The 27,450-nt window shown below is 43.7% G+C and overlaps 1 protein-coding gene across 1 annotated transcript; it reads right to left on the minus strand.

Annotated features, from left to right (window-relative positions):
- Nucleotides 1-4,862: 4,862 nt before the first annotated feature.
- Nucleotides 4,863-26,327, minus strand: DHTKD1 (dehydrogenase E1 and transketolase domain containing 1). Its single transcript, XM_052788841.1, has 17 exons — nucleotides 26,142-26,327; nucleotides 24,108-24,263; nucleotides 23,133-23,344; nucleotides 21,119-21,313; nucleotides 20,531-20,800; nucleotides 16,043-16,214; nucleotides 14,273-14,471; nucleotides 13,063-13,375; nucleotides 12,071-12,155; nucleotides 11,275-11,414; nucleotides 10,739-10,889; nucleotides 9,409-9,515; nucleotides 8,155-8,319; nucleotides 7,747-7,829; nucleotides 6,464-6,633; nucleotides 5,860-5,945; nucleotides 4,863-5,402 (listed from the first exon to the last, which is right to left on the minus strand). Exons 1-17 carry the CDS (start codon nucleotides 26,302-26,304, stop codon nucleotides 5,301-5,303), a joined length of 2,769 nt encoding a protein of 922 aa, XP_052644801.1. The 5' UTR covers nucleotides 26,305-26,327; the 3' UTR covers nucleotides 4,863-5,300.
- Nucleotides 26,328-27,450: the final 1,123 nt, after the last annotated feature.

Genomic DNA, 27,450 nt, shown 5'->3' on the forward strand with positions numbered 1-27,450 from the left:
CAACCTTGAACCTGTGTATTGGATTTTATTCTGCATTCCCTGAGAAGAAATCCTCTTAACCAAGACCTTCTACAATATCTTTAAAGAATTTCGTTCAATAGCCTCCCTCATCTGAGATCACTGAGAAAGGCTTTTTCTTCCAGTTTATATCATCATAATTTTACAAATACTAATGAGTTACCCTGTAGCAATTACTTTCACCTATAGTTCCTGAATAGTCTGACAAATGCCCATAATTAATTGGCCTAGCATCTTAGTTGTAGATTATAATTACAAATTAATAGCTGAGCTTCAGGAAGTTTCTTGTAATTGCCCTTTGTTTAGACTGGTAGCCATCTTAACTTTTAACTTACCTTAAAACTCCTTAAATTACAGGTCTTGTTAGTTTGCTCGCTCATAGCAAACATTCCTATCTGTAAGTTGCTGGCCCATGTTTTGGTGATTTATAAAAGGTCCAGGAAGTTTCTTCAATCCATACTAACAAACACAGATGCCATACAAACAAACAAGCACCACTCCAGGTGTGCTGAAGAAATGTTACTGTGTCACCTACGAATGGGTTCCCAGTGATGGAAGTAAAAAAATGGAAATGCAGTATTGTTTTCTTTGCTTGTTCTAAATGAATGCTATTGTGTTCAAAACTTTACGCCTTCAAAATCCAGGCTAGATTTTTTAAAAATTAAAATAACACCACTGTTACAAAAATACTTGTTTCAAAATATATGTTTTCCTGATGTGTTTTCTTCCTGTCACCAAGAGTTACTGCTGACTTCAATGAACTGTTCAACATCTCTCTTTCCTCCAATCTTTCTTTCTTCTAGTCTTGCACTTCTCTCTGAAAATCCTGAACATCCATCCACAACTTCCATCATTACCTGTGCCTCAGCCCACACACCATAATGCACAAGTGGCGTAACACCTCCTCTAATTAGCTTTTTGGCTATCTAACAGCACAGAAAGCTTCACTTCTGCTTGTTTTTATGACCCACAAAATTCTCCTGTCCAAGGAGTGGGACCTGCTCTGTTACCCACTCACCCAACTGGTATACCATTTCATCTGGCACTTTCCCAAATTGGGTTTCCTGCACACACAGGAAACTCGCTCCCGTTGTCAAGCAGCACTCTCATCTGGGGCTTTTTGCAACTTCTGCTTCACTTTACCAAAATGCTGTTTTGCAAAAGCAATCCAGCACTCATGCAGGGAGAGCCAAGCCCACGTGCAGAGCAGAGCATGGCACGCAGACTGAAAACAGCCTTGTGAGCATCAAAAATTGTGGGAGAAACAGCATTAACCCCTAACTCAGCAAGTGCTTTGTTTTGCTCCTGGTAGCTGTTAGCCATCATGGAAGAGCAGTGTTCTGCAAGCAACCTGCATCAGCGATACCACGGAGAGCCGTGCTGAAGCTCTCCCTTCCTTACCCTGACATCCCTGGGGGGCTCCGTGGCAGAGCCATGCTGGGCTGGGGGCATTTAGCCAAGTAGCACTACAGAAATGGCTGTCTCCCACTGGGAGGATAAAACAGGCTCTGAACGCTCGAGCGTCGTTGACTTCATTAGATAACCAAGCCTGCACAGCCTGCTTGTGAGTGGTGCGTAGCAAGGTCAGGTTCAGGCCATGTGAAACTCAAAATACTGGGTCTATTTTTCCCTTGTGTGTATTGTCACAGTGAAAAAAATGTGGTTTTATGTAATCATCAGCTTGGAGTCAAGGCTGATGGCTGTGCTCTACAACTTCCTTAGCTACAGCTGCAGCCAAAGCAATGTTACTCTTCAGCCTCCTTTTTCTAGTTATCAACATAGAAGTTCTTTGTGAGCAGAGCATTGGGAGATTAATTGTACAAAAAGTACCAAGCACAACGCAAGTGCCTGTTTGGGCAAAGTGTCTAACAAACTGAGGTATACACCCCAAGTATTATATCCAAACAAAATGTAACCATATCCCTGTGAAAGAGCAGCTGCTGTTACTAGACAATATTCATAGCTAAGAACAGAAGGACAGGCAGAGCTCCAGCCATTCTCAGGGAAGGTGACTTCAACCTGGGAGAGTCTACTGCCCAGGGACCTTGGCAAGAAAGCCTTGGAAATCTCACAGCAGGAATTTAAACCGGAATATGTCTTGATTAGATAAAACTGTTCAGAATGCATAAGAAGTTATGCAGTTTGCTAGAGCAAAGTGGAAGAAACATGATTTCATGTCGCTGCGATGGACGTGTTAAAGCAGTCATGTGAAACAGACTACAGAACAGAGATTAGAGAGGTTACTCCTGGGTCATACAGAGTTAATAAATGAATGTGTGAATTAATTAGGATAAAATACCCAAGCAGGCTTCAGGGAAGCTTTTGGGAGCCGTTTCCCCAGGTGAATGCACACCCTGCCTGTGATCTGCCCTTCCTCACCTACCATGACATTCCGTCTGGAAGTGCTGGATTTGGTTAAACCCCACTGGTTTCTTTTCAAAAAGGTCTTTGGCTCGTGGTGGGTTTGGTTTATTCAAGCATGCTCTCCCAGGTAACTTTGAGAGGAGCAGGGAGGTGCCAACTTCAGACAACTAGACCAGGAAAGAAAAAATGCTGGGAAAAATCCTGTGGTGATGGGACAGCTGCTGTGGGGCAGCAGGAGGGCCGTCAGCACTGGGGTCTGCCCAGGCAACTTTTACCTCTCTCTGCCATCTGGCTTCACTATTCTCCTGCCTAACCTCAATGGTTTGGTCATTTATCTTTTGCTTCCCAATAAAGACTGATTTCTTTCCTTTTCCCAGATGACAGCTGTGCTGAAACCTTCCCTCGGGAAATGTCAGAGCTTTCCAGCCAGGAGCTGGACACTGACTGCTGAGGTACAGAGTGTGTGGCTACAGAAATGTCTCAGCAGATGGGAGTGGAGGGCAAAGGGCTTTTTTCGCATTTCTTCCAAACACATTGTCCTGTTTTTGTCTGGGACAGAGGGTATAGTGTATTTTGGATTTAGTATGAGAACAATGTTGATAACACGCTGACGTTTTAGTTGTTACTTCGTAACGCTTATCCTAAGTCATGGATTTTTCATTTTGCCGTGCTCTGCCAGCGAGCAGGTGCACAAGAAACTGGGAGGGAGCACAGCCAGGACAGCTGACCCAAACTAGCCAAAGGATATTCCATGCCATAGGACGTCATGGTCAGTATATAAACTGGGGGGAGCTGGCCTGTGAGGGGTGGATCACTGCTTGGGCATTGGTCAGCAGGTGGTGAGCAACTGCATTATGCATCACTTGTCTTTTCTTGGGTCTAATTTCTCTCTTTTTGTTATACTCCTTTTCATTACAATTATTATTATTATTTTATTTTTAGTTATTAAACTGTTCTTATCTCAACCCATGAGTTTTACTTCTTTTTCTGATTCTCCTCCCCATCCCACTGGGAGGTGGGAGGAGTGAGCGAGCAGCTGCACAGTGCCTACTTGCTGGCTGGGGTTAAACCGCGACACACATTAGTTGAAAAAGTCACAAAAGCAGAAGGCAAACAGCAGAAGGTGTAACAGTCTTTTGGGAGCCTAACAGATCCCTTGTGGAGCTCTAGTTGATACTTACACTAGTTCTCTATATGGACGCAGAGCTCCTGTAGACTGTGGAGGGAAGAAGATGGTTGTTGGTGGAAGGAGAAGCCCTCTCGGGGCCCTCAGGAGAAGCTGCAAGAAGCGGAAGACCCGTGACCACTCCTTGCTTGTGAGCGCTAAAGCTGAACTCCTTTTAGTCACTGTCCTCTCCTGCTCACCTTGTCTTGCAGCTGGAGCAAAGGTGCATTTTGGGAACTTCTTCAAATGGCTTGAATACCTGTATCTGTCTGAGCAATTCCAGAAAACCTGGCTGACTACCCTCCTGTTTTGTCATTTGCTGCTACTCCTTTCACTGATTTCTTCCATAACCTGTTTTATTAACATGTCTTTTCAAGACAAAGTCTGTGATACCTAGGCTGCAAAGAAGAGGTTTTGCTCAGGAACCTCAACAGGCCTCCAGACAAGGACCTCCCCCAATGAAAAAACAAAACCAAAAAAAGCCATGACGTTTGGGTGGTTTTGCTACAGCAGATTTTTTTGGTAAGTCCCTTTGACCTCCTAATTCTCCCACCTCTCACCCTTCCAGCTTCTGGTGTTTCTGAAGGAGGCCTCACTATTATACCTTTCTGCAAGTTGTCCCTCAAACTCTTTGCAGCCTGCAAGATAATGCACTTGTTTATCTTGCCACAGTTTTGGACTCTCTTCTGTTGCTCTTGATCACAACTTCAGCCTTCTTCCAGCATAAGCAAGATTTTGTGTGGGAACTAAGGGCCACTGAAGAAAGAAACTGAGCAGAAGTAAGCCCTCAAAAACAGGCCACATTCCTGAGAACTAGTGAAACAGCACAGCAGCCTGGGACTGGAAAAGAGATGGTTTCTTAAATGCACTTCCCTTTGGCTTTACTACTGAGAAGCTATACATTCCTTGTCAACACAGAAGACTAAACCCATGGACCAATTTAACAGTACAATCTTGGGCTTAAGAAGAAAAAAACAACGAACCGTAAGAAGGACACTGAGAAGAATTTCCCAGGTTGGAGGTAGTGTCACTGTGCAGGCTAGCCTCTAGAAACTGGTTTGGTCTCTACTAAATATGGTTCTAAAATATAGCACGATCCCTGCAGCAGGCCTTCCACCCTGCACGCTTGATGTAAAAGCACTGCTTCTCCAGGCAAGAGAAACAGTGGTGCCTGAATCCTTCAGGAGCCATCGGGCAAGGTCCCCCCCAGGAATGCTGCTTTAACAACTCATGCGTTGAGAAGAGCACCAACAGCTGCAACAGATTTCACTCCTGGCCTACAGGAAAAGAAATGAGAAAATCCTCAACACTCTGCTATAGAAATGGCTCATTCCCAGGCATGGGGAAGCATTTATTCAACCAAACAGCACTAACACTTCTGTGGAAACAGAAACTGTTTCCACACATGCACCATTCCAGGGAACTGTCAAGTGCAGATAAGCAACATGACAGAAGGTATTTTGTAGCCACCTCAGCGATCTGCCCCCTGGACTGGATTATTTGTTTTTTAACTTTAAAAAGATGTTTTTTAGAAAATACTACAAGAGAACAAGAGGTATCTAGAGTAACAGGCATCACCTCTCATCTTTAGGTATTCCCCTACACAAAAAAATTGCTTCATCATTACAGAACTTCTTCCATTCTTTTTTTCCATTTTGAAGAACTAAGAGTCTTAAGGGTCTGGCTTTTGTCTTCTTCACAGGAGGAGGCACCAAACACGACTGACAGCAGGAGTAGTCCCTCCGTTGAAAACTTAGAGAAATGTATTGGTAATAATGTCTTCCTGCTGCTGGTGGTGTAGGATTCCAATGCCAACTGCTGGGGCTGGTAAAGGAGGTCTACTCACAAGACGGAGCTGAAATTTGAGTCAGGAGGAAATGATTAATGAAGCACAAGCATAGGATCGCATCTTGAGGTCCTATGATGCTATGGCTGCTGTCAGATACTGGGCGGTCCCAGCTGAAAGTAATGCAAGAAGTTATCCTCCATCTCCCAAAGACCATGGCTCCAAGAATATGACAGTGCATGATCTGCCAGAGCAAATGGCAGCTTTGGATTCTCCTCCTAATCACTTCAAGCATGTTGTTTCCTACCTGGGATCTTTCATCATCCTGCCTACTCAGACTAAATACCTGGTAAAAGAAAGCTCCAGTCCTGCTCATCACCACTAAATGGTGCTATAAAGAGCAAAAGTAGCTTAAATTAGAACATTGAGGCATCAAGATTAGTTTTTTGCGTAAGCACCACAGAATTTTGCGTTCAAGAACTTCAGACCTCATTTTAAAGGCTTAAACACCATGGGGACATCTTACCTTAACCCCCAGCTGCTTTTCAAACCGTGGTGACACAAAGGACCATGGACCCATGTTCTGTGGTTCTTCCTGACTCCAGATGAAGACTAAAGGAAGGATAAGGGTACATTACACATGCACATATTTATCTTTTCAGCAGCTCAAGAAAAACAGTTTTTTTCTTCTGCAGCACTTTTTTGTCATGGCACTATCTTTGAAATGAAGGCTTGACAGATTGAATTCCCTTGCAGGTCACAGCTTGCTGAAGTCAAACCAAAAGTATGTCCACCATTAGGGTATACTGTGGGTATATTCTCCTTTGCTACTGCCGTTTTCAAAAGCTACTTAAAGGACTGGACTGCAAAGACCAATGCAAAAAATGCCCCAAATGGTTCACTCTGATTTTTAGTAGTGCTTTATGGAAGCTAACAATAGCAGAGAGACAAGTTCTCTCTTACGCACAAGTGGTAAACATTTGTATTATGCCATTCCAGAAACACTAGATGTATGGGAGGAAGAGCAAAGAGGGAAAAGCCACTACAACTCTTCATCCTAAAAGGCAGGCAACAGATTCAGTTCAGTACTTCAAAGAGTCTAGAAACACAAAGGTAAAAATCTGGCTGACCTTTCGCACGGCTGTATTTGCTCAACTCTTGCTGTAGAGCTTCCAGGGGGAAAGGACACAGTTCTTCAAGTCTCAGAATAGCTGTATTGTGCTGTTTCTCTCCTAGTGTTTCTCTTTGCTTCACCAGAGCATAGTAATGCTTACCAGAACAGAGCACCACTTGGGTGACACTAAAGAAAAATAAGGATGTTTCCAAGTTTAGTGTTTTACAGAAACTCTATGCAGAACAGTTTCACACTTTCAACAAAACCAACCAGCCAAACTTTAAAGACAACTTTATGAAGCTAAATTGCTATCCTAGACCATCTTTTATCTTCTTTGCCTTCCCTTCTGTCCCACTCCCATCCAACAGTTGGCAAACTAACTTTTGGGCACAGTATGCCAGAGCCCGAGGTCTTGCTTCTTCAGTAATCCTGGGAAAGTTATCTTACAATGGGACTCATCTCTCAGCTTTAACTATCTAAAAATTAAACACCTAGTCAAAGCTAGTCATCCATGCGTTCTCCATAGAAAATAAACCAGAGAGGGAGAGAAGTACCTCCAGAGGACAATTCTCTCCCATGCCAAAGAGTAACTGCCTGCTGGAGATATGCAATACCGTCCAGTAGTCAGAGAGGTCTTGGCTGCCTAACCTTACTGGACAAAGGCAAGGAGATAAACCTCACCCTTTGTGCCTCACCATCCCAGTTAAAAAACCCAAGACGCTAAGATACTTCCAGCCTTTTGATTGTGGGTGAGGATGCAAACATCAGGGATGCTGTCAGACTCGGGTGCTGCTGGGACAAGGACCAGATAAGAACCTTAGGAGGGAAAAAAAAATGAAGGCCAGAATTGCCCATTGTGAACAGGATTCTCTATAATATTTGAAGGGAGGGAGATATACACACACAATTTATTATTGCCCTAACTTCACTTCATCAGCTCAGGTGTTCCAACACCAGAACAAAAATTCTGTATCTCTTGACATGACAGCTGCTCCCAGTGACTGTTAGCTAATGGGCATGGTGCAGAATAGCACCCATCAGATTAGTAACTATGGTCACAACCTCCCTGTGGGGGCAAGGGTTGAAAGCCTGAACACTTTACTATTATGCAGACAGATATGGTAACTACCAACAAGTAAGCAGAAGAAAAGGACAGACACAAGTAAAACTAAGCCACCCACCACAAAACATTTTCCCCTCAAAGTCACCTCTTTCATATCACCTCAAAATTGAGCTGTTAGGTAGGAGAAAGGGACAGGACACCCTTTCTGAGCTTTTCCTCTAAGAAAGTAGAGCTACCTGTTTGGATCTACTGAGGAGTCACCAATGACAGGCTTGAATGTTGTCCTTGGGGCCATTTCTTCAAAACTTGATACAGCAGCCTACATGGGGGAAGAGCTGGAAGTTACCAAATCTTGCTGCCTTTTCCCTCAGGCCAGAGTTGGGGAGAGGATACTGGGACAGGGTTTTGGTTAAATACAAAAGATACAGTCTTCCCTCTCCCTCCTATTCCCATTCTCACTCCCACCGATGAAAGCTGGGATGGTAAGATTCCCAAGAACACTGCCAGACCTAGAATCAACCCTCCTTCTAGCTCACCTCCACCCAGCTTTAATCCTCAACCTATTCAGCCCCAAACAGGCAAAACCCCATCAATTTGACCGCCAAAAAATAAAAATAAAGAGGAAAAGAAAGTTTTTGGCTTACAGGGAGCCTGAGTAACACTTTGGGAGAAGCAACAATGAGAGGTTTCCTGAAGTTTCGGACCATTTGCCGCCGGAGTAAATGGAAATACTGTGCTGGGGTGGTGGGATGCACAACTGACATGTTGACCTGGTCCCCATCGACTCCCTCTTCTGAGCTGTCACACATCTATGTAAGGGGAACACAGCAATACCTTGTCAGGAAGCAAGCAGTGAGCCAAATATGCAAGAGAGAATGCAGGCACGTAAGGCACACTGACTAGTATAAGAATAGAAGAGCAAATATCCCAATTCAGACGTTGATTGCAAGGGAAGAACTTCAGAGAAGAAATGGCTTTAGCATTTAACTGGTAAGATTATATCTGAACTGCATCCTAGCACATTGTAACCAGGGCATGACAGTTTTGCTAACAGTGGAGAGGTCATGACTTCTTCATCAGAGTGGCAGCATCCCTCTAAATATGCTGCGAACCCCTCCTTAAGCCATTACTCAGATGAAAGGCTTTCATTTACTTACTACAGTCACAAGGGCACAACAGTGGATTTTTTACTTTTTTTTTTAAAATGTGCCACAGATTTACTGATATTAAATAGTGTCCAGCATTCTGTTTGTATGATCTGTGCCTAGTGGACAGATCTGCGAGTGGTTTGCTTAAGAGAGTGGCTGCCTGTTTCTGATGTCAACCCCCAAAATGTTTTCTATAAGAAGTGCTCATTAGAGGTCTGCTATTTGCAATTCGGCAATTCTGTCTTGCTACTGGACTCATGCTGTGGTACAGTGACATTGCTGAGAGCAGCAATCAGAAAAAAGACAGCGGCAGTACTGAAGCATGTCCCACTAGGGCTCTCTGCTGAGGGCACAGGGCCTCTGCAAACATTATGCAAACCCCATGTTAGGAAATTTCATGTTACCACACACACACTTGGGTAGGTGACAGAGATGCAACAGGAACAGCAAGCACTTATTACAAGGTTCAATCAGAGTCTTGCACCAGAGCTGTTGTGGCAGCATTTAAACCAAAACTGCTTCCTCACCACTTCTAGACCTACCCCTTCTCATCACAGTACCCCTTCTTCCTCCACTTTCAGCCCAGCCTGTTCCTATCTCATCATGATGGTATGATCCTGGTATGTCTCCACCTTCTGATGTCACTAGCAGGTACACCAGGAGTAGAGCATTTTGCGGCCAGACTCCCAGAGCATTGATTGCCAGTGCTGTGATGTGGTATATGTGAATCTGAGAGGTGTGGCAGGGTACCTGTAAGAACCGTTCCATCCGGCAGGATGAGTGCTCAGGGCCTGCACCATCATAGCCATGGGGAAGAAGAATTACTATTCCACTCTGCAGAAGCCATTTGGCCTCACCTGAAAACACAAAATGAGGAGGAAGGAAAGAATAACTTCCACAGAACATAAAGCCTCAAAACACACATTACTTTGCATAAACTACTCAGGAAAAAAAGAACAGCCAATTTCTACATCATTAAATACAAGCCTGAAACATGCTTCTGGCATTTTGCCATGAGATTCACAACAGTGGAACAGCACACATAAGATGATCTGAAGTTTCTGAAACTATCACGTAACTTTGGGCTTCCAGAAGACTTAAGCCTCCATGTGGAGCACGTGACATGGTGAAGATTTTAAAACTTAGTTTAAAACATCACCACAGTATGCAAGAATCCTCTTAGTGGAATTGTCCTCCTGACTAACAGGGGTCCCCCTAACCATAATTCATTGCCTATTTTCTGCATACCTTGTCGTTTGGTTCTCTGCAGGTGCGACCCAGGCAGCATCCTGTGAGCCAGTCCTAACTACCACAGCAGTGCTAGCCACAGGCTAGTTCCCCTGAGCTCTGTCAAACCTCCTGTGCTATTTAAGGGATTACAGTCAAATCCAGGAGGTAATTCATCCCAGCCTCAAATACATGTTGAGGATGGGTGGGACAAGAGGGCCTCTGAATTTCCATCTGTGATTATAGAGGGAGTGCAGAGGTCTAACTGAGGCTAGATGCCAAAACTCTGGACGCTTACATACAAGGCATCCCACTCTAGAAATCCATCTTAGCATTTTCTCAGTATGTTCCAGCTCAGAGAGATCTTTTATCTGAGCACTCAGAAAACATACTAGAGTCAAACTTAGAGGTTGGTTGTAAGGCATTGTTGTGGTGGTTTTTTGTTTGTTTGTTTTAAATAATCACTATTTCCCTTCTGTATTGCTTCAGGAATTTTTCAGATGCCTCATGAAGGAAAGGTACAGCCTAAAGAGCTATCAACTATATATACATACAGTAAAATAAATGGCAGGGCAGGCAGGGGAGGAGGAGAAAGGCCATTAATATAATCAACTGTCCTTTTGGAATGACTGTCTTCTGCCAAGGATGGGGTGTCTTTCATTTTAGATGGATTGTCTTCAGAGAAAAACTGCACTGAAGTCAGGACCACACAGGCAAGCTCACAAGACTTCTTGAGAAAACAGACCTCTTTTCTCAACACGTTGCCCTTTTACTTTAAAGATGAAGGGTTTTCTAAAAATGTGCTTAGTAGAAATGATTCATTTTTAAATATATTAGCTCCTTGTACACTCACCTCCAGAGATGAAAGTGTCAAATATTATCTGGGCTCCATTAAAGAAGTCTCCAAATTGAGCTTCCCAAATTGGCAGTAACTTAGGGCTCTCAATACTCATTCCATATTCAAAACCAAGCACAGCTTCTTCAGACAAAGGACTGTTACTCACCTAACAAAAGGAAATTGTTGGGAGGGGTGGGTGAGGAAGAAGACAACCCAGGGTTAAGAACCTTCGGAACCAGGCACATCAGTGTTAAGCACACTGAGGACATGCGCTCCTAAAGGCAATTGATGGTCACCTCTTTTTTTTGCTTTTGAATGAAGACACTGAGGGGAAAAGAATAATATCTGATCTCTCAAGGAAAAGCAAAAGCCCTTGTTAAATTTTTAAAGAGGATAACTAGAAAGAATGGGGATGCCCTGACAGTTTTTGTCTCTCTACCTAGGGTTTGCCAGAATATACAGGCTACCTACATTTGTCTCAGCAGCTTTAAAATATGCATTCTGCTTCAGCACAACTTGAAGAAGGTTGTCTTGTGGACCACAGAACCTACCTCTAGGAAACCTTTCTGGTCTGGGGACATATGATTCAGAGGAATGTAGGTATCATCTGTCTCTTGGCAAACCAACATCGCGTGTCGTTGGCTAAAGGTTCCTCTGCCAACATCTTGTCCACTTAGTCTGATATTAAACCCTTGCCAAGCAACAAACAAAACACTGGATTAGCAAGTCATGTAAAAAGAAAACACGCAGGACGACAACTCCTCACTTCTAAAATATTACTTCTCTTGTTACGTCTCTTCTTGGATTTCCCCTCATCAGCAACATGAAACCTGAGATGGAATTCTTAACCAGCAGCAGCTCCAACTCACAAGCAGACAGATGCCCAGACATTTCTCTTTTCTCTTCTCTGCAGCCAAGAATTATTTTGTGGTAAATGGTTCAAATTACTGAAGCAAACTGCAAAAAATGTGCATTCTGTATCATATGTAAATGGAGATATAAATTCAGGCTAGAGAGGAGGGAAAAGAAGTAGTAGCATGAAACACACTAAAAGTATTTGTGAGGCCCCACTGATGTCAGCTGCATTGCTCCTGTGCTTAGCTCTATGCACAAATGTTTTGGAGGAGTGGGAGGCAGCAACAATTCTTTGAAGACATTTAGTACTCAATCTACAAATACTAGTGACATACAGGATTCATATTTACCTTCTCTTAGTACCATGCAAATGCAAATTGTCAGATTTAGACATTGTCTCAATCTTTAGAGTTAGAAACACCTAAGAAGCCTAATGTTATACTTTATTGACATCAAAGCAAAAATACTGTCTGCTGTCTAGTTGCCTCTTACCTTGGCTCAACAGGGAACCGAATGCTAAAGTTTCAGCTGTTGCCCAGTCCAGCTTTTTTCCTTCCTCCATTTTTTGAACTCTTGACTAAATAAGTAAACAACAAAGAAAAATTACCATTTTGCCTTTTTCCATCTGTAGCTCTTTTGGTGGCACAGATAAATATTAGAAGCTAGGGAAAAAATAGAACACTATAGAGAGAAATGCCATATTCCTGCAGGCAGCTTAGGTTGGTTTGGAATATACACAGTCTTATTGCAGCACATCCTGAAGAAGGTTGCCCTGAGGACCACATGGATGACCCATGTGTTCACTTAGCAGTCAACAAACTGTGGACTGACAAATTAGATCTTGGTCTGAAAAGACTAAAATCTTAGCACAGCACAGAGTGTACTCTTGACAGACTTTTGGTTTGTCTGGTAAGCAGTGATGAAAGATACCAGGCGTAAGTATTTCAGTCTCCAGAACTCTCCCCTGTTCTGGCCTGCAAACTGCAGACAAATGATCATACCCAGCTGTGGTGTTCTTGCCTTGGGCTGGGAAGACAAGAACATCAGTTTTCTGCAATATTCACCTCACGGTCTCTCTATGGCTGCCAACCAGATACCTGTGCATGGTCATCAGTCATCAAAGGGAAACGTTCACGAACCCAAACCAATCCAATTATTGCACACAAACTTATGAGCTATCAAAAACTGACTGTCAAACTTGGCCACATGTGTATGCTTATGTGTATATATATAAAACGTAAACACTCATATTGTTGAAAAAAACAAAATTAAGTATATGGTCAGACCTGGGGGAGAGGACAGGTCTTTCTTCAAAACTGGAGGAAAAATAGCAAAATCTCAGCCTCGAAAAAGAGAGTGAGCTGTTTTTCCTACAGAATATTATGCTATTCTCTAACTGGCAGCCTTGCCGTGTTTAAAGCTCTTCCTGTAACAGGTCGTATCTTTGAGCAATGGGACTAAAAGCATCATTAGGCTCTACTGACCTGTGCATAGGTCTTCAGAAGATGGCTGTGCAGCTGGAGCTCTTCAGGCACCTCTACAGACTTGACTCCAATAAACTGCAGAAGTGGTACAGGCATACCTGTGTCCCAAGTGGTGATTTTAGCAGAAGGCTCGACGAAGCCTTTCCAGTGAGCCTGCAGGTTGGTAGGAGGTGGACTATACAAAGTCATGTTGGCAAGATGATCGTTCAGTTTAGAATAGTATGTCGTCTTTATCTCAGATACTTCAACCTCAGTCATGAGCCCAGCAGCTATTAGGTGTTCTGCATATGTGTCTGGGATACTCTTACGGGATCTGTCAGGGAGGGAATCAAACCCCATAGACATTAAGCCTGAAAGCAGTGTCACTGCAGAACAAGGAAATACCATCTTCCTACTGTCAGGTATCATAGAAAACTAACATAAATTATGCCCTGGTGCATTATACTCATTTGCATCAAGTTTGCTTTCCTGACATTTCCAAAAAGATAACAGTTCTCTTGGATATGTGCTTTATAGTCCCTTATTTAAAAAAAAAAAAAAAAAAGTGCCTATAGTTGGCAGTTACAGGTAAAAGCAAGTAAAAAAACCTCCCAGTTAGACTGACTCTGTGCTATCATGCATATTTTCTTCAGACAAGTTGACAGGAGGTTTTCAGTATTAGCAGAGAACCAAGCCATCCATTCTATAAATGCTTCACCTAAAATATCAGAATTCATTGGCCAGTAAATTTTTATATGTATTTTTCTTTGGGGATAAGGATGAAATCTGAATACATTTAAATGCTCATAAAGATAAGTCCCCATTGGAACGAGCAGGACCAGGCAAAGACAAGATAAACATCACACTGGCTTCCTGCCCATTCTCCCACATTATCTATGCTTCCCTCTGGCACACAGAAGTAAACTTTGCCTTCTGATTACTGGCGATGGTGAATTTGAAATCCAAGGGCTATGTGCAAGACTGCTCTCCAAGAGGCATCAGGCCGCATATTCAAGAACCAACACTAGTGGTTACCTTCATTAACATCTCATTATCAGACTCACACCTTAGTCAAGGGTTGCTGACAGTGTAGCTACACTTACATAAAGACTTGTCGGTATGGCAAAGGATCTTCATTATACAGAGACCTCTATTACAGTAGCAGGCAATACTGAGTTGGTGTAGACACAAGTACATTTGGGGTTCCCCCATCAGGTGGTGTTACCCTTACCTGATGATTTTGTACATGCTGGGGTTAGTGAAGAACGGCTCATCAAGTTCATTGTGGCCCCACTGCCTGTAGCACAGCAAGTCTACTATCACATCCCTGCGGAACTGGCGTTGGTACTCGACAGCCAGTCGTGTGGCACGGACAACTTCTTCAGGATCATCCCCATTCACATGGATAACTGCACATCCAACAATTTTACCTGCCCAGGGATTCAAAACACAACAGTAATCACACCCAACCCCTCCCAAAGAAAGCAGACACACACCTCTCTGCTGAAAATGACAGACAACTCACGTGAATTGTATTTAACAAAACCAAATCTACACAAGATGCTCTTTGTGATGAGAGCTAGGGTAAGGAGTAGGAGTTTTACCCAAGAGAAAGTGCAATTAGCCCAACCTGTTGTATTTGTCACAGTTCAAGCACAACTTCTTTACCAGCACTCAGTTCCCACAGGACTTCCTATACACAGTTCCTGCATCTTATTAATCTGAATGGAAGTCTGCAGGGAATGGCAGAGAACTACTTGATAGCTTCTCTTTCAAAAAAAACCCTGAGTTTTGTTTCCTTCTTATCATAAGCTATCACTACTATGAATTCATACAGGCCAGAAACAATCTTCTCCCTTGCTAGTAGTCATTCTATCCACTGCTCCTCCAGGCAGAAAGGTCTCTTCATTAAAGAGAACACTGCAAAATTCCAACGTTTTAACACCCTCTCCCTCACAACAATTTGGCTGCAAATCTTCTAGCAACAGAGTACTCCTCTTGTACTTTATCTGCCCAAATTCTGGGAAATTAAGATACTTCAGCCATTCCTGACCCACATAAAGTTTCCCTCCCTAGCAAAATCCTGAAGCTCAAATGGGTAACAGCTCCCTCCTCACTGACCACGTAAGAAAAAAGGAAAACTAAGGATGGAGGGGGGAAAAAAACCCACCCCAAAACAACAAAAGACCCATAACACAAAACCAGCTGAGGGTAAAAGTAATAATAATATGCTATCTACCTTACTGGATTTAATGAATCTGTTTGGTTTGATGAAACCGTAAGACAAACACAAACATTTGATGTTAAGTCTTAAAAACACAGGTTAGCATATTTTTAATTATACGAAACATACACAAGGGAACTAACTAATATGTCTCTGATCTTGCTAATTACAATACATCTGTTTATCACTAATAAAGGCCTGTCCAAAACAAAAGACTTCTAGTTGAAGCTTAGAAATGGCATGAGCCTCATTTTTCAATTAAAAGCTCAACAAGCTCAACTGACAACAAACAAAACAGAAAAATGAAGGAGTATCTGACTTAGAAATCTTGCTCAGAAAACAGACTGGAATAATTTTGATTAAATTTAACAAGATATATTTAAAATACGTCTATTATACACTCCATCACAACACATTTTTAAAAGCTGTCAGTGACATGGGAGAAATTAAATGAGTTATAGACTTCAGAGTAATCTTGCAAATATTTTATAACATCCTGTAAAAATGTGACAAGATTTTCCCTTGATATTTAGTCTTTGCCATAAAGCAGATGGGGGAGGGCATAATTTTGGCATCTGAATTTTTGCTAGTAGGAGGTAATAATCAATAATGATTTTAATTTCTGCTCTATCATGAAAATGGAGATATATTAATCTAACTCCCTAGTGTTGATAGGCATTTGCTAGAAAAAACCCATAGCACAGCATATATTCACACTGGAGTTAAAATCCTTTCTGACGCAACAGGCAATCTTTCTTCTGATTCAACTATACATACCAATATCACTACAGTACAGAGATGATCTTCCTCGCTCTGGAGGAGTGGTATAGCCCAGCTGGTTATTAACAATCAAATGGATGCTCCCACCAACTCTGAAATGTGGTAGATTAGAGAGGGTCAGTGTTTCAGGAACAATCCCTTGCCCAGAGAAAGCAGCATCACCATGAACCTGCATTAGGGAAGAAGGTGGAAGTTTCATTAGAAAGCACTGGAGGAACAGCAAAATCAAAACCATAACTCATTAAGCAAGACCTTTTAAATTGAGTAGGTGGTACAGATACAGTTTCAGCCAGATCCACTTATTAACCCCTTTCAGATGACTGTTTTCATGATTTCAGAGTTTATATAGTCTTATCACTAACAGAAGGTCACAGCAGCCAACATCTGTACATGACTGCCTGACGTAACCCCTACCTGCAACTGACCTATAATCTCTTAAAATTGACCCACCAGTGTATAGGTGACTGCAAGTATCATGGCTATAGCAAAGCTGCAGCAGTCAGTAGCAAGTCACTGACCACTGAACAAAAGGAAGCCAGTCACCACAGAATTTGCTACATGCTTTGCTTAAACTTAAACGCTGGTGAACTGGGACTTATGCCTACTCCCACCTTACCAAATAGAGACAAGAACAGACACAAGAGGAGACAAAAGGGGAAAAGGAACTGAATAGAAGCACCTAGAAGCAAATAAAAGCTTTCAGAAGGAAATAAAACCTAAATTCTTAGCTACATTTCAAAATTGCAAATAAATGTTGCAAATAAAAAAGAAGTTTGGAAGGGGAGGGGAGACTACTGTGACATGCAATCCAGGTTTCCAAAAAGGCTAGAGATACTAGAATGACTATCATCTCGCATTTCAGTGTTTCAAAACTAGAGATAGTTCTCCATTGATATGATCACAGCTTCCTCAGAATGCAGATTCGATCCTCTGCAGATCAAAGTCACTGCAGACCGATGTAGTTTCTTATTGAAAACCAGATGATAGTTCTACTTTCTAGTTATGGGATAATGGTTTCAAGCCTTAAGAGACTTTTGGAGGTGCAAGTACACCTGGAAGAGAGTAGAGCTGCAATCAACCAGTGAAATGGCAGCACTGGGTTTTACACAGTTCTAATACAGAGACTTCTCTTAAAAGACATCACAGAAAAACAAAGTTAACTACTGCAAGAGAGACAACACAGCATCCCCACTCTATCCCTTACCATGCTACGTTTGTTCCCGAAGTGTTGGGTTTTCATTTTTCCCTTCTGGTTTCTTCTGCTGCCTAAAAAGGCTATATATTTTGGTGACGCCATTTGAGTGAAGACCCTAGAACACCTGAAAGAACTTATGGCCTTCAGTACATCCCAAAGCATTAAAGCCTACAGACAGCAGGACTATTAAAATACAGAAGACTCTTCATATGCATCTCAAACCCCAGAGGATTCAATTCCTGTGGTGCAGGTAGGATTTTACTCATTCTAGCAGAAAGCTGGAAACAGTTTTTGCCAGCACGTGTTTTTTCTGGGCAGCATTAGCAAAGAACATAAAAGCAAGGTCACCATCAAGTTTAATTCATCAAACAAGTGACCCTGACAGTGGAACATCAAATGTGAAATTTATTTCAGGGAGACCTTATTCTCAGGTTTCAGTTCAAATCATAAACACCAGTAGTTGCCTGATGTTCAGGAAGTGAAGTCAAGGCATGCAAGAAGGTGAAAAATATGCCACTCATCAGCAGAAACGGACAATTAGGCATTGCAGAAGTGCTCATGGTACTCAACCAAGAAGAGTTTTACAGTCTTGCATTGGGTTTGCATGGCAAGGTTTTGGTAGCAGGGGGGCTACAGGGGTGGCTTCTGTGAGAAGCTGCTAGAAGCTTCCCCTATGTCTGACAGAGCCAATGCCAGCCGGCTCCAAGACGGACCCGCTGCTGGCCAAGGCTGAGCCCATCAACAACAGTGGTAGCGCCTCTGGGAGAACAGATTTAAGAAGGCAAAAACGTTGCTGTGCAACAGAAACCGCAGCCAGAGAGAGGAGTGAGAACATGGGAGAGAAACAACCCTGCAGAACCCCAGGTCGGTGAAGAAGGAGGGGGAGGAGGTGCTCCAGGCGCCGGAGCAGAGATTCCCCTGCAGCCCGTGGGGAAGACCATGGTGAGGCAGGCTGTCCCCCTGCAGCCCAGGGAGGTCCACGGGGGAGCAGATCTCCACCTGCAGCCCAGGGAGAGAGGACCCCACACCGGAGCAGGGGGATGCCCGAAGGAGGCTGTGACCCCGTGGGAAGCCCGCGCTGGAGCAGGCTCCTGGCAGGACCTGTGGCCCCGTGGAGAGAGGAGCCCAGGCTGGAGCAGGTTTGCTGGCAGGACTTGTGACCCTGCAGGGGACCCACGCTGGAGCAGTCTGTGCATGAAGGATTGCAGCCCAGGGAAGGGACCCACGCTGGAGCAGTTCGTGAAGAACTACAGCCCGTGGGAAGGACTCACATTGGAGAAGTTCGTGGAGGACTGTCTCCCATGGGAGGGACCCCATGCTGGAGCAGGGGAAGAGTGAGGAGTCCTGCCCCTGAGGAGGAAGGAGCGGCAGAGACAACGTGTGATGAACTGACCCCAAACCCCACTCCCTGTCCCCCTGCGCTACTGGAGGGGAGGAAATAGAGAATTCGGGAGTGAAGTTGCGCCCAGGAAGAAGGGAGGGGTGGGGGGAAGGTGTTTTAAGCTTTGGTTTTATTTGTCATTACTCTACTCTGATTGGATTGGTAATAAATTAAACTAATTTTCCCCAAGTCAAGTCTCTTTTGCCTGTGATGGTAACTGGTGAGCGATCTCTCCCAGTCCTTATCTCAAACCACGAGCTTTTCGTTATGTTTTCTCTTCCCTGTCCAGCTGAGGAGAGGAGTGATAGACCAGCTTTGGTGGGCACCTGGCATCCAGCCAGGATCAACCCACCGCAAGTCTTCAGATATTCTGAGCACACTGAAGTTCCAGAAAAGAAGATCTTCAGACCCTGAACAACTAGGCTCACTACTGACACTGACATATTAGCCCATCTTTACTCTTTCTACCCTCAAGCTGTGGCACTCAGGCTAGTGGAATAATAGAACAAATACCAGAGTAAACCTCAATTGAGAGTTTCTACTCTTGCATTTCTGGAGATTAAGCACTGTGAAAACAGAAAGCCCAAAGAGAAACTTCTATACCGATTCTGAAAGAGAAGGTATCTGCTTTCATCTCTTTCTTCTTGATGAGCTGCATGAGAGAAGTTAACAGTCATAACTGTAAAAATTTGCCTTTTTTTTTTTTTTTAATCTAACTCTCGGACCTCTTAAAGACAAAATTACGAGTACTGATGTTCACGTTACATGAAACATTTTCTTTCTGTCGGGAATAGTTTGAGTCAGTTTACTAACACGGAGGCAGCTAGCTTGGAGTTAAATGTTGTTCTTCTCTACTATGCAACCCTCCCTACCACTTAGCCCTTCAAAAACCAAAAAGTTAAATTTTTCTTGCATAGGGAGGGTCCATTTATCCTGAAGAATCTTTGTTTAAAGTCATAATAGTTTCACTAGTATGCAGTAAAGATCTAACATTATGAGACAGACAGAATCTAAGAAGCAGTATCTTATCAAACTAACTGACATAACTGCACTGAAAGATGAGGAGAAGACGCATTGGGCAACAACCTTTTCTTCCTGCACTTGCACGCCCCAAAGCCTTTTTTTTTTTAATAAAAAAATAAGAACAAAAAGAACCACAACTTGCCTCCACTTTTCTCAATATTTCATATTCTCCTTTCTGTTTTTTCTCAGTATCCACATCCTTCCAGAAGGAAGCAAAACATTTATTTAACTGAAATACATTTTCACTTCCACCTGTAACTTCCTCCATGTTTATTATCCTTCACAGAAGAACAGTTCTGCCCCAACTCGTTTTTACTCCCAGCTTTAAAAATGTTTAAGAGATTGACTCACTTGCATTTCCAAGTTGAATACAATGCAAGAAAGGACAACTTATCAAGGAACTATTTAGGACTGCCTACATAGCTTGAAAAGACAGTTCAAGAAGTAAAAACCAATTCCAGCAGACTCTTCAACAGTACCATGATAAAATGACACAATTCTAAATCCTCCTGTATATTTTGCAACCTTGTTGATAGCTCTTCTCCAAACCCATTTAATTTAAAAGAAGGCTAATAGTGGTGGTTTAAATGCAAAAGTGGTCTGTGAGGAAAGGCACACATGGCTCTCAATGCAGAGTATTATTAAAATAAAGGAAGGTATCAGAATCAGTTCTTCAGAAATCTTAGAAGTGGAATTGTTTAAATGCCAGTATCATCAGATATGTCACCTGGAAATCCTCCCTGCCCTCCTCTTTCTCCATAAAGAGGATCCCAGTTCTTGATATTCTACATTAATTCAGTTTTGTCTGGTATTTCTATATACACCACTTCTGTTCACATGCTAGTCCAGGAATTCTTACAAAGATCAGTTACAAATTGTAAAATACCTGCAGGCAAATAACTTTGTCTCCAGGCTGTGCGGAGCTCTCTGGGGAGTAATCTCCATCGAGCAGAGTCTGTTGCCTTCCTCGTGTCTTGCCCACGGCCACTGGATTGATTGCTTCTAAGTGTGATGGGTTAGGTAGCAAGGTGACATGCACAGGCCTGTGGGAACCGAAGTCGAGATCTACAGAAGATGTCAGGTGGGAGAGAACATCCCCAATGGCTGCTGAATTCTCTGGAAACTCACTCAAACCATGCATCTTACGGAACATGAGCTGCATGGAAACAAATCTGGTTAAAACCCCTTTCTGATTAAGTGACACATTAAAAAAAAACATTTACAAACTGTATGCTCTCCTACTCGTGAAATGGCAAGGATGCTTCTGGTAACAGCACATAAAACCCTGCATTAGAGTTCTTTATCAGTCTCTTGTGGACATTTGGCTGAAGTGCTGACAGGAGGGGAAAACATTCTCACACAGGTAACTTTTTTATTGCTCCAGCATTTGCAACACAACAAACTTTTGGGGTTTTACTTTATTGCAAATAAACCAGGCACAGAGTAACTGCCAATGAGATTATAAATCTCCTACCTCAGGTGGAAGCTGAAGTAAACCTGTGAGAAGATTAAGTCTTCCACGATGAGGCATTCCGAGAATGATATCTGTCACACCACTGTACGCACACATCTTGAACAATTCATGGAAGAAACCCATCATACTCTCTGCTCCTTCACCACCATACCGCTTCACTGTGGCAAACTTTGTGGCTAAGAAGTGATCAAACTCCTATTAAAAACAGGAGAACTTCAGTATTAGGCTATTTTAAGGAGCAGTCTTCTGTTTATAAAATTAAAATATAATTTATGTTTGTACCTTTAAGGCATACAAGCCTAAGCATACCCCTTGAAAGTCTCAGCTCATTCTCCACCCACACAGTCTAAGACCTGAAGCTATGATGACTACAAGAAATCCACTCTTATCTCCTCTTAAGCAGAAAAATGTTGGATTGAGGACCAAACTCTCTCTATCTAACATGGAAGAAGATGCATGAAGAAATATAACACCAGAGCAATTTACAAATTCCTTGATAGTTTACCTATTTTAGGTGGAAATTAAGGAATGGTGTTCTTTACAGTATAAACCTTAACTATGCTGAGATGCATCGTGCTAGAGAAGCACAGCGTTTCATTCCGATTACTATTAGACACAGTCCTTAGTCCATAGGTGGAAGAACGCTTGAGAGAAGGAAAATAAACCAATCTACATTTACTTCATTTTTCTCTCACTCCTCTCACTCCACTCCATTCATATACTCCTAGACAGCTCTCATAAGTGACAGAGTTTGGAAGCACTGGAAGCATCTGTAGTGTTTTGCAACTGAAGACTGAAAATAAATGAAGTCTGTAACTGAGAAGGAAAGACTGAGCCACAGCCAAAGATCCAAGCCAACTGCTGAACACCTTGTAGTTAAACAACATTTACTTCTGAGAAATAATGTATACAAAACTAATCACACACAGAAGCAGTTTTTCCTGTCAGGGTTAAATTCTACAGTCTAAGTACAGTTCTGGTCATACTGAAATCAAAATGGGATACATCAGGGTCCCGATTTCAACTTCCTGTGTCACTGTCAAATTCCTCTAACTGCCAAAGAGGCAAGAAAAATACAAAATGTGCCATATACTTCTGTTTAGTCATTGGCATGTATTACATTTAACACTCCTTCCACTTGGAAAACTGGAAACAGGGACACCTTCATAGATCCTGCTCTTCTACCTTTCCACCCTTCTGGATAACACAGGGAGAAAAGGGGAGAAAAAAGAAAATTTTTCACAGTACAGAACTATTGAAATAAATTTTCTCTATACATTTTGCAAGTATATAAATCTTTCACTTCCTTACAGAATGCATTGAACAAAGATTCCTTTGCTGAAAAGCAGCAAATTTACCAGTGCTACATGGCTAACACCTCAGTCCAACTCTGGTTTGCTCTCCCAAAACCTTGAGAGACATCATACTTTAAAGCTAGTAAAACAGATCTGCATGAGGGTGAAAGGAAAACACAGAAGAGCTACACCAGAGCACAAAATTTCATAGAGGTCTGCCCAACCTTGCATTCCCACCAGTAACATTTAATATAAGCCATCAGATCATTAGCCTAAGAGAATCTCACTTTTGAAGAGTGATTACTCATGGATTTGTAGGGTCGTCATTTGTGTCTCCAGATGATAAAGAATGTATGTTACAACAATATATATTACACACAATCTATGTTCTAATTAGTTCTAAAAGCCTTTTGAGCCTGGAACTGGCTGGAATTATTTTCCTAGAAATAATTTCAAAAGTAATCAAGGCAAACCAAATGGTATTGCTATTTGTTTCAATAAAGGCTACTAAGTAAATTCAGCAACAACCTCCAATGAGATTCCTGCATTTGTGTATTGCACTTTTTCAGGCAAAACCTTGTACTTCTTCCTCTTGCACACTGTCAAGGCCTTTCAGGGTAGTGATTGATCTTTTTCTGCATGAATAATGTCTGGAGCAGTAAAGGGTTCATGACAGACTCCACAGCTCTATTACAATCCAACAATTGCGAACAAGGTACCTGGGACTCCAACATCAGTTTGCACAAGTACTTTTTTTCTTCAGGTGTAAACACTTCTTGTTTTAGCTCTTCAAACCTTTTAGCAAACCATTCTCTCTCTTCCAAAGTTGGAAGCTGGCTTGTTTCTATGGAAATATGCCCGCAGTATATATGGTCAAGGTAAGCCAACACATCCTCTAGGGAAGCCTCTTCTTTTCCCATATTTAGAAGCCCTGGTGGGAAATAAATGTTATTAGCCACTTTGGGGGAGGAGGGGGAAGCACTAAGACGTAAACTGTTGTCTTGCAATTATATTAACATTTTGAGAGTACAAATTCATGTCTTGCCTTCTTTTCCTTCATTTAAAGACAAAACTGAAGAACATTTTTTATAAGCACACTTCAGTGTTTTTGAGAGCCTCACGCTTATTTGTAAGGTGCTCAAAATGCCTTTCTGAGTTTACCATGAATGACATAAAGTCACTGTTTTTGTGACTCAATATAGCACTCGGTATCTTGCGGCTCAGAGAGATGAGCTCCAATCCCAACTGCATCACAAGTAAATAAGCACCTGTTTGGCAGATGGAGAAAATAAAGCATAGAGACCCTCCTTTGTTCAAGGCCACAGCAAGAGTCAAAGATATCCAAGAAAAGACAAGTCTTGACTTCTGCCCCAGTGCTCTGGCAGCTTCACTACAGTGTTAAGTATTATGCTAAATCATAGGATGTTACAGCAACACAAGAAATTAATGTATAACCTCAGTAGTTGTAAGAACAAGTAAAAATTTTCACGGTTTCCAAAGATGCTAGAAGGTAGCAACTCATTACACGACGATTTCTGCAACAAACATATAAGCAGGCTGAAGTTAACAATTTTCCATCCAACAGTTCATTACTGATTGAACCGCCACTCAATATCTGGCTCTTCTGCAGCGGTCACAGCCTCTTAATAAATCACCCGTGAAGACAATTTGCTGTGATAAGGCTGCAGACTTACCTGTAGTAATGAGAGGCCCTTGAAGAACTTCTGCCAACTCTTGGATTTCAGGTACCATGTTCATAACAGCTTGGCCAGCAAACAGTGGGTTTATTTTGGCTGCTTTGTGGCCATGTTCAGCATATGCAGTTATTAAACGAGCAAGACCATGGTCAACTAAAACCAAAAAGAAAACAGAACAGTATTGCACATGTGCTCACATTTAATCCATTTATAGCACTAACACAGAAGTATTCTGTCCATTGATAATCATCAAGGTTCTGGCTGGAAAGATGATTTTTCTAAGCAGTTGTTTTCACCATATCACCCCACAACAGCTCCCATCATCAAACTCCTAAATCTTGTCACCCATCAAATTTTCAAGCAAGTACTCTAGATTTCTCCCATGGCTCCCCTCATGGTTAGGCTCCTGTAAACACAGGCAAAGCTATTTCATTTTGCTTTGAATGTCTTTACAACAACAGGTATGTCCAACTTGAGCATGGAACGGTACCAGTGTGCGTAGTCTTATTTCCTCAGCTAAATCAAATCATACCACTTGTGCTTCCCCGTTCCTTGCTGGAATGACAGGAAGATAGGGTCTTAACAATAATTCGGGTCCTACGACTTCAAAAAACGTCTGTGTCTGCAGGAGCCACTAGCCAACAGCATGCGCAGACTGTTGTGCCTGTGCTGAGCCAGACATACTAAAAATTCAAATATGTGAACATGCTTTTCAACAGACACCAGCAACACAGTGTTGCAGGCATTTTGCATCAAGGTCAAAAAATTGACATAAGCAAAACTTGATCATCTGAAAGGTCACACACACATTACTGTCATTGAGTACATACCACAGACCAGGTCAGTAAATTGTAAACCAACAGAATGTACTGCAAGCAGAATCTGCTATGAATTAACGATATGAACGAGTTTATAATGCATTTCCAATAGGTGGGCGGGGGGTTGCCCTGATAAAGACACAGTGCTGACAGTATTCAGGTCTGAAGACTTTCATTTTCCAAAACAATGCAATTTCTGAGACCATTTAACAAAGTTATTTCTCTGACATTCATATTTCCATTGCCGGCACTCCACTCCAGCTGTTATGTTCACACAGCTGGCCCATTCAAAACAAGTCCTTTTCTCTTAACAGGTTCTACAACAGAAGGACATAACCCTAACATCTCCCACAACACTCTCAGCAAGAAAGCCATTTAAAAGCGATTTTTAAAATGTAACGTAAAAATATATTAACCCTTTCCTTGCTTAACGAGGAGGCTACTTAGTGATGGGACTCGGTGTCCAGGAGCTAAAAAAACCAGTTTCACTCCTGCTTCTGCGCAACGGGCTTAATTCCTACCAGAGCCTCCTGAAGTGTTAATGCAGGGATGATACTCCTACCCCCAAAGAGTCTTCTGCTTGAAATTATTTTTCTGCACTATAAAACTGAGCTAAAAGTCTCACAGTTATTGCTACAGGAGAGAGTTATCTGTACTTAGCCATAAGATATAAAAAAGGAAAATCACAGGCGCACGGCACAGGTACTTTTATGAGCTGGAGTTCACTAAGGTAACTTCAGCAGTCGATGCACTCGCAGTCACTTTTGCCCGTGGAGCCGGGCAGGGTACCGGCAGGCTTCCCGGGGAGCCAAAGCGAGGGACTCGGCGGAGCGGATCCGCACCGCTCTCGGCCCTCCGCTGAGCGGAGAAGGCGAGCTCTGCCTCACGGCCACTGAAAACCCGCCAGGAGCCCCGAGGAGAGGCGGCGGCTCCGGACGGCACTCCCGAAGGCAACCACAACAGAACAGAAAGCGCTTCGGAGCCCTCGGACTTTGGGCCCCTCAGCGCCCGCGGGGCCGTCGCCTCCCTCAGGCGAGCGCGGGGGTGCCGAGCTAGAGCCCCAGCCGCCGCCGCCGCGGCGGGGACCCGGCCTCCCTCGCCGCGGCGGGACGAAGCAGCCCACCCTCCGCCACCGCGCCTCCGGGGCAGCCCCCGCCGCCCTGCCCTCAGCCCAGCGCAGCGCAACCCCGGTGGGAAGGGAGGGCTGCCCGACCTGCTTTACCGCTCGCCCCGGCGCCGCGCGGCTCCGCCGATCGTCCGCTCGCCGCCTTCCGCGGCTTGTAGCCGTAAACGCCCCGCTCGGTGCGGTACCAGCGCCGCAGGCCGCCCCGCCACAGAGCGCAGCGAACGGCGCTCGCCGCCGCCGCCGCCGCCATGGCCGCCGCGCTGCCGAGCGCCAACCGCCGCCGCCGCCGCCCCCGCGCGGGGTGGGGCCGCCGCTTCCCGCCCCGCTGCCTCAGGCGGGAGGCGGCCTCGGCGGGCCCGTCGGTAGGGCCGGCCGTGGGTACGTCCTGTAAACCTGAGCGTCCTGCCTCAATTTCCGATTAAACAGTCCCTCCTGAAACGTGTCAGGGCTTCATCTTGTGTATGCGGTATGCTGGATGGCGGTTAGACCGGGGAAAGACATAGTAACCTCATCGCCTCTAGAAAACCCACCAAAAAAAGACACGAGTTATAGAGAAAGAAAGTTTTAACAAAATCTGAAAGCTTCGCCTCAAGTTTTCAGGTGCCTGCCAACCATTTCTGAACACGTGAAGGACAAGAAAGTCATCAGGAGTAGTCAGCATGGCTTCACCACGCTTGACCAACTTGATGAACTTTAGAACGAAGTGACTGGCCTGGCGGATGAGGGGAGAGCGGGGGATATTGTCTACCTGCACTTCTAAGGCCTTTGGCGCTGTCACCCATGAGATCCTGACAGACAAGCTGATGATGCGTGGGCTGGATGAGCATACAGTGAGATGGGTTGAAAACCGGCTGAATGTCTGGTCCAGGGGGTGGTGGGTGACCAGTGGCACAAAGTCTGGTTGGAGGCTGGTAACTGGTGGTGTACCTCAGGGGTCTGTAGTGGGTCCAGTCCTGTTGAACATCTTCATTTATGATCTGGATGATGGGGAAAAGTGTACCCTCAGAAAGTCTGCAGATGAAACAAAACTGGGAGGAGTGGCTCATACACCAGAGGGACATGCTGCCACCCAGAGGGACCTCAAAAGGCTGGAGAAATGGGCCAACAGGAATATCATGGAGTTCAACAAGGAGAGGTGCAAAGCCCTGCACCTGGGGAGGAAGAACCCCAGGCACCAGCACGTGCTGGGGGCCACCCGGCTGGAAAGCAGCTTGGCAGAAAAGGACCTGGGGGTCCTGGTGGACACCGAGTTGGAGAGGAGCCAGCAATTGTACCCTTGAAGCAAAGACGACTAACGGTATCCTGGGCTGCGTTAGATAAAGTATTGCCAGCAGGTCCCCTCTACTCAGCACTGGCTGAGGCCACACCTGGAGTACTGTGTCTACTTCTGGGCTCT

The sequence above is a fragment of the Harpia harpyja genome, chromosome 6, assembly GCF_026419915.1.
Source record: "Harpia harpyja isolate bHarHar1 chromosome 6, bHarHar1 primary haplotype, whole genome shotgun sequence".
In the NCBI taxonomy this organism is placed as follows: domain Eukaryota; kingdom Metazoa; phylum Chordata; class Aves; order Accipitriformes; family Accipitridae; genus Harpia; species Harpia harpyja.

Excerpts from the sequence above, each read along its gene's own strand:
- DHTKD1 (XM_052788841.1), bottom strand. The coding sequence starts at position 26,304 with ATGGCGGCGGCGGCGGCGGCGAGCGCCGTTCGCTGCGCTCTGTGGCGG. Across the intron at positions 9,516-10,738 it reads TGACACTTTCATCTCTGGAG|GTGAGGCCAAATGGCTTCTG; the intron begins GTGAGTGTACAA and ends TTGTGTTTTCAG. Across the intron at positions 8,320-9,408 it reads GGATGGAACGGTTCTTACAG|ATGTGTGACAGCTCAGAAGA; the intron begins GTACCCTGCCAC and ends CCCCTTACATAG.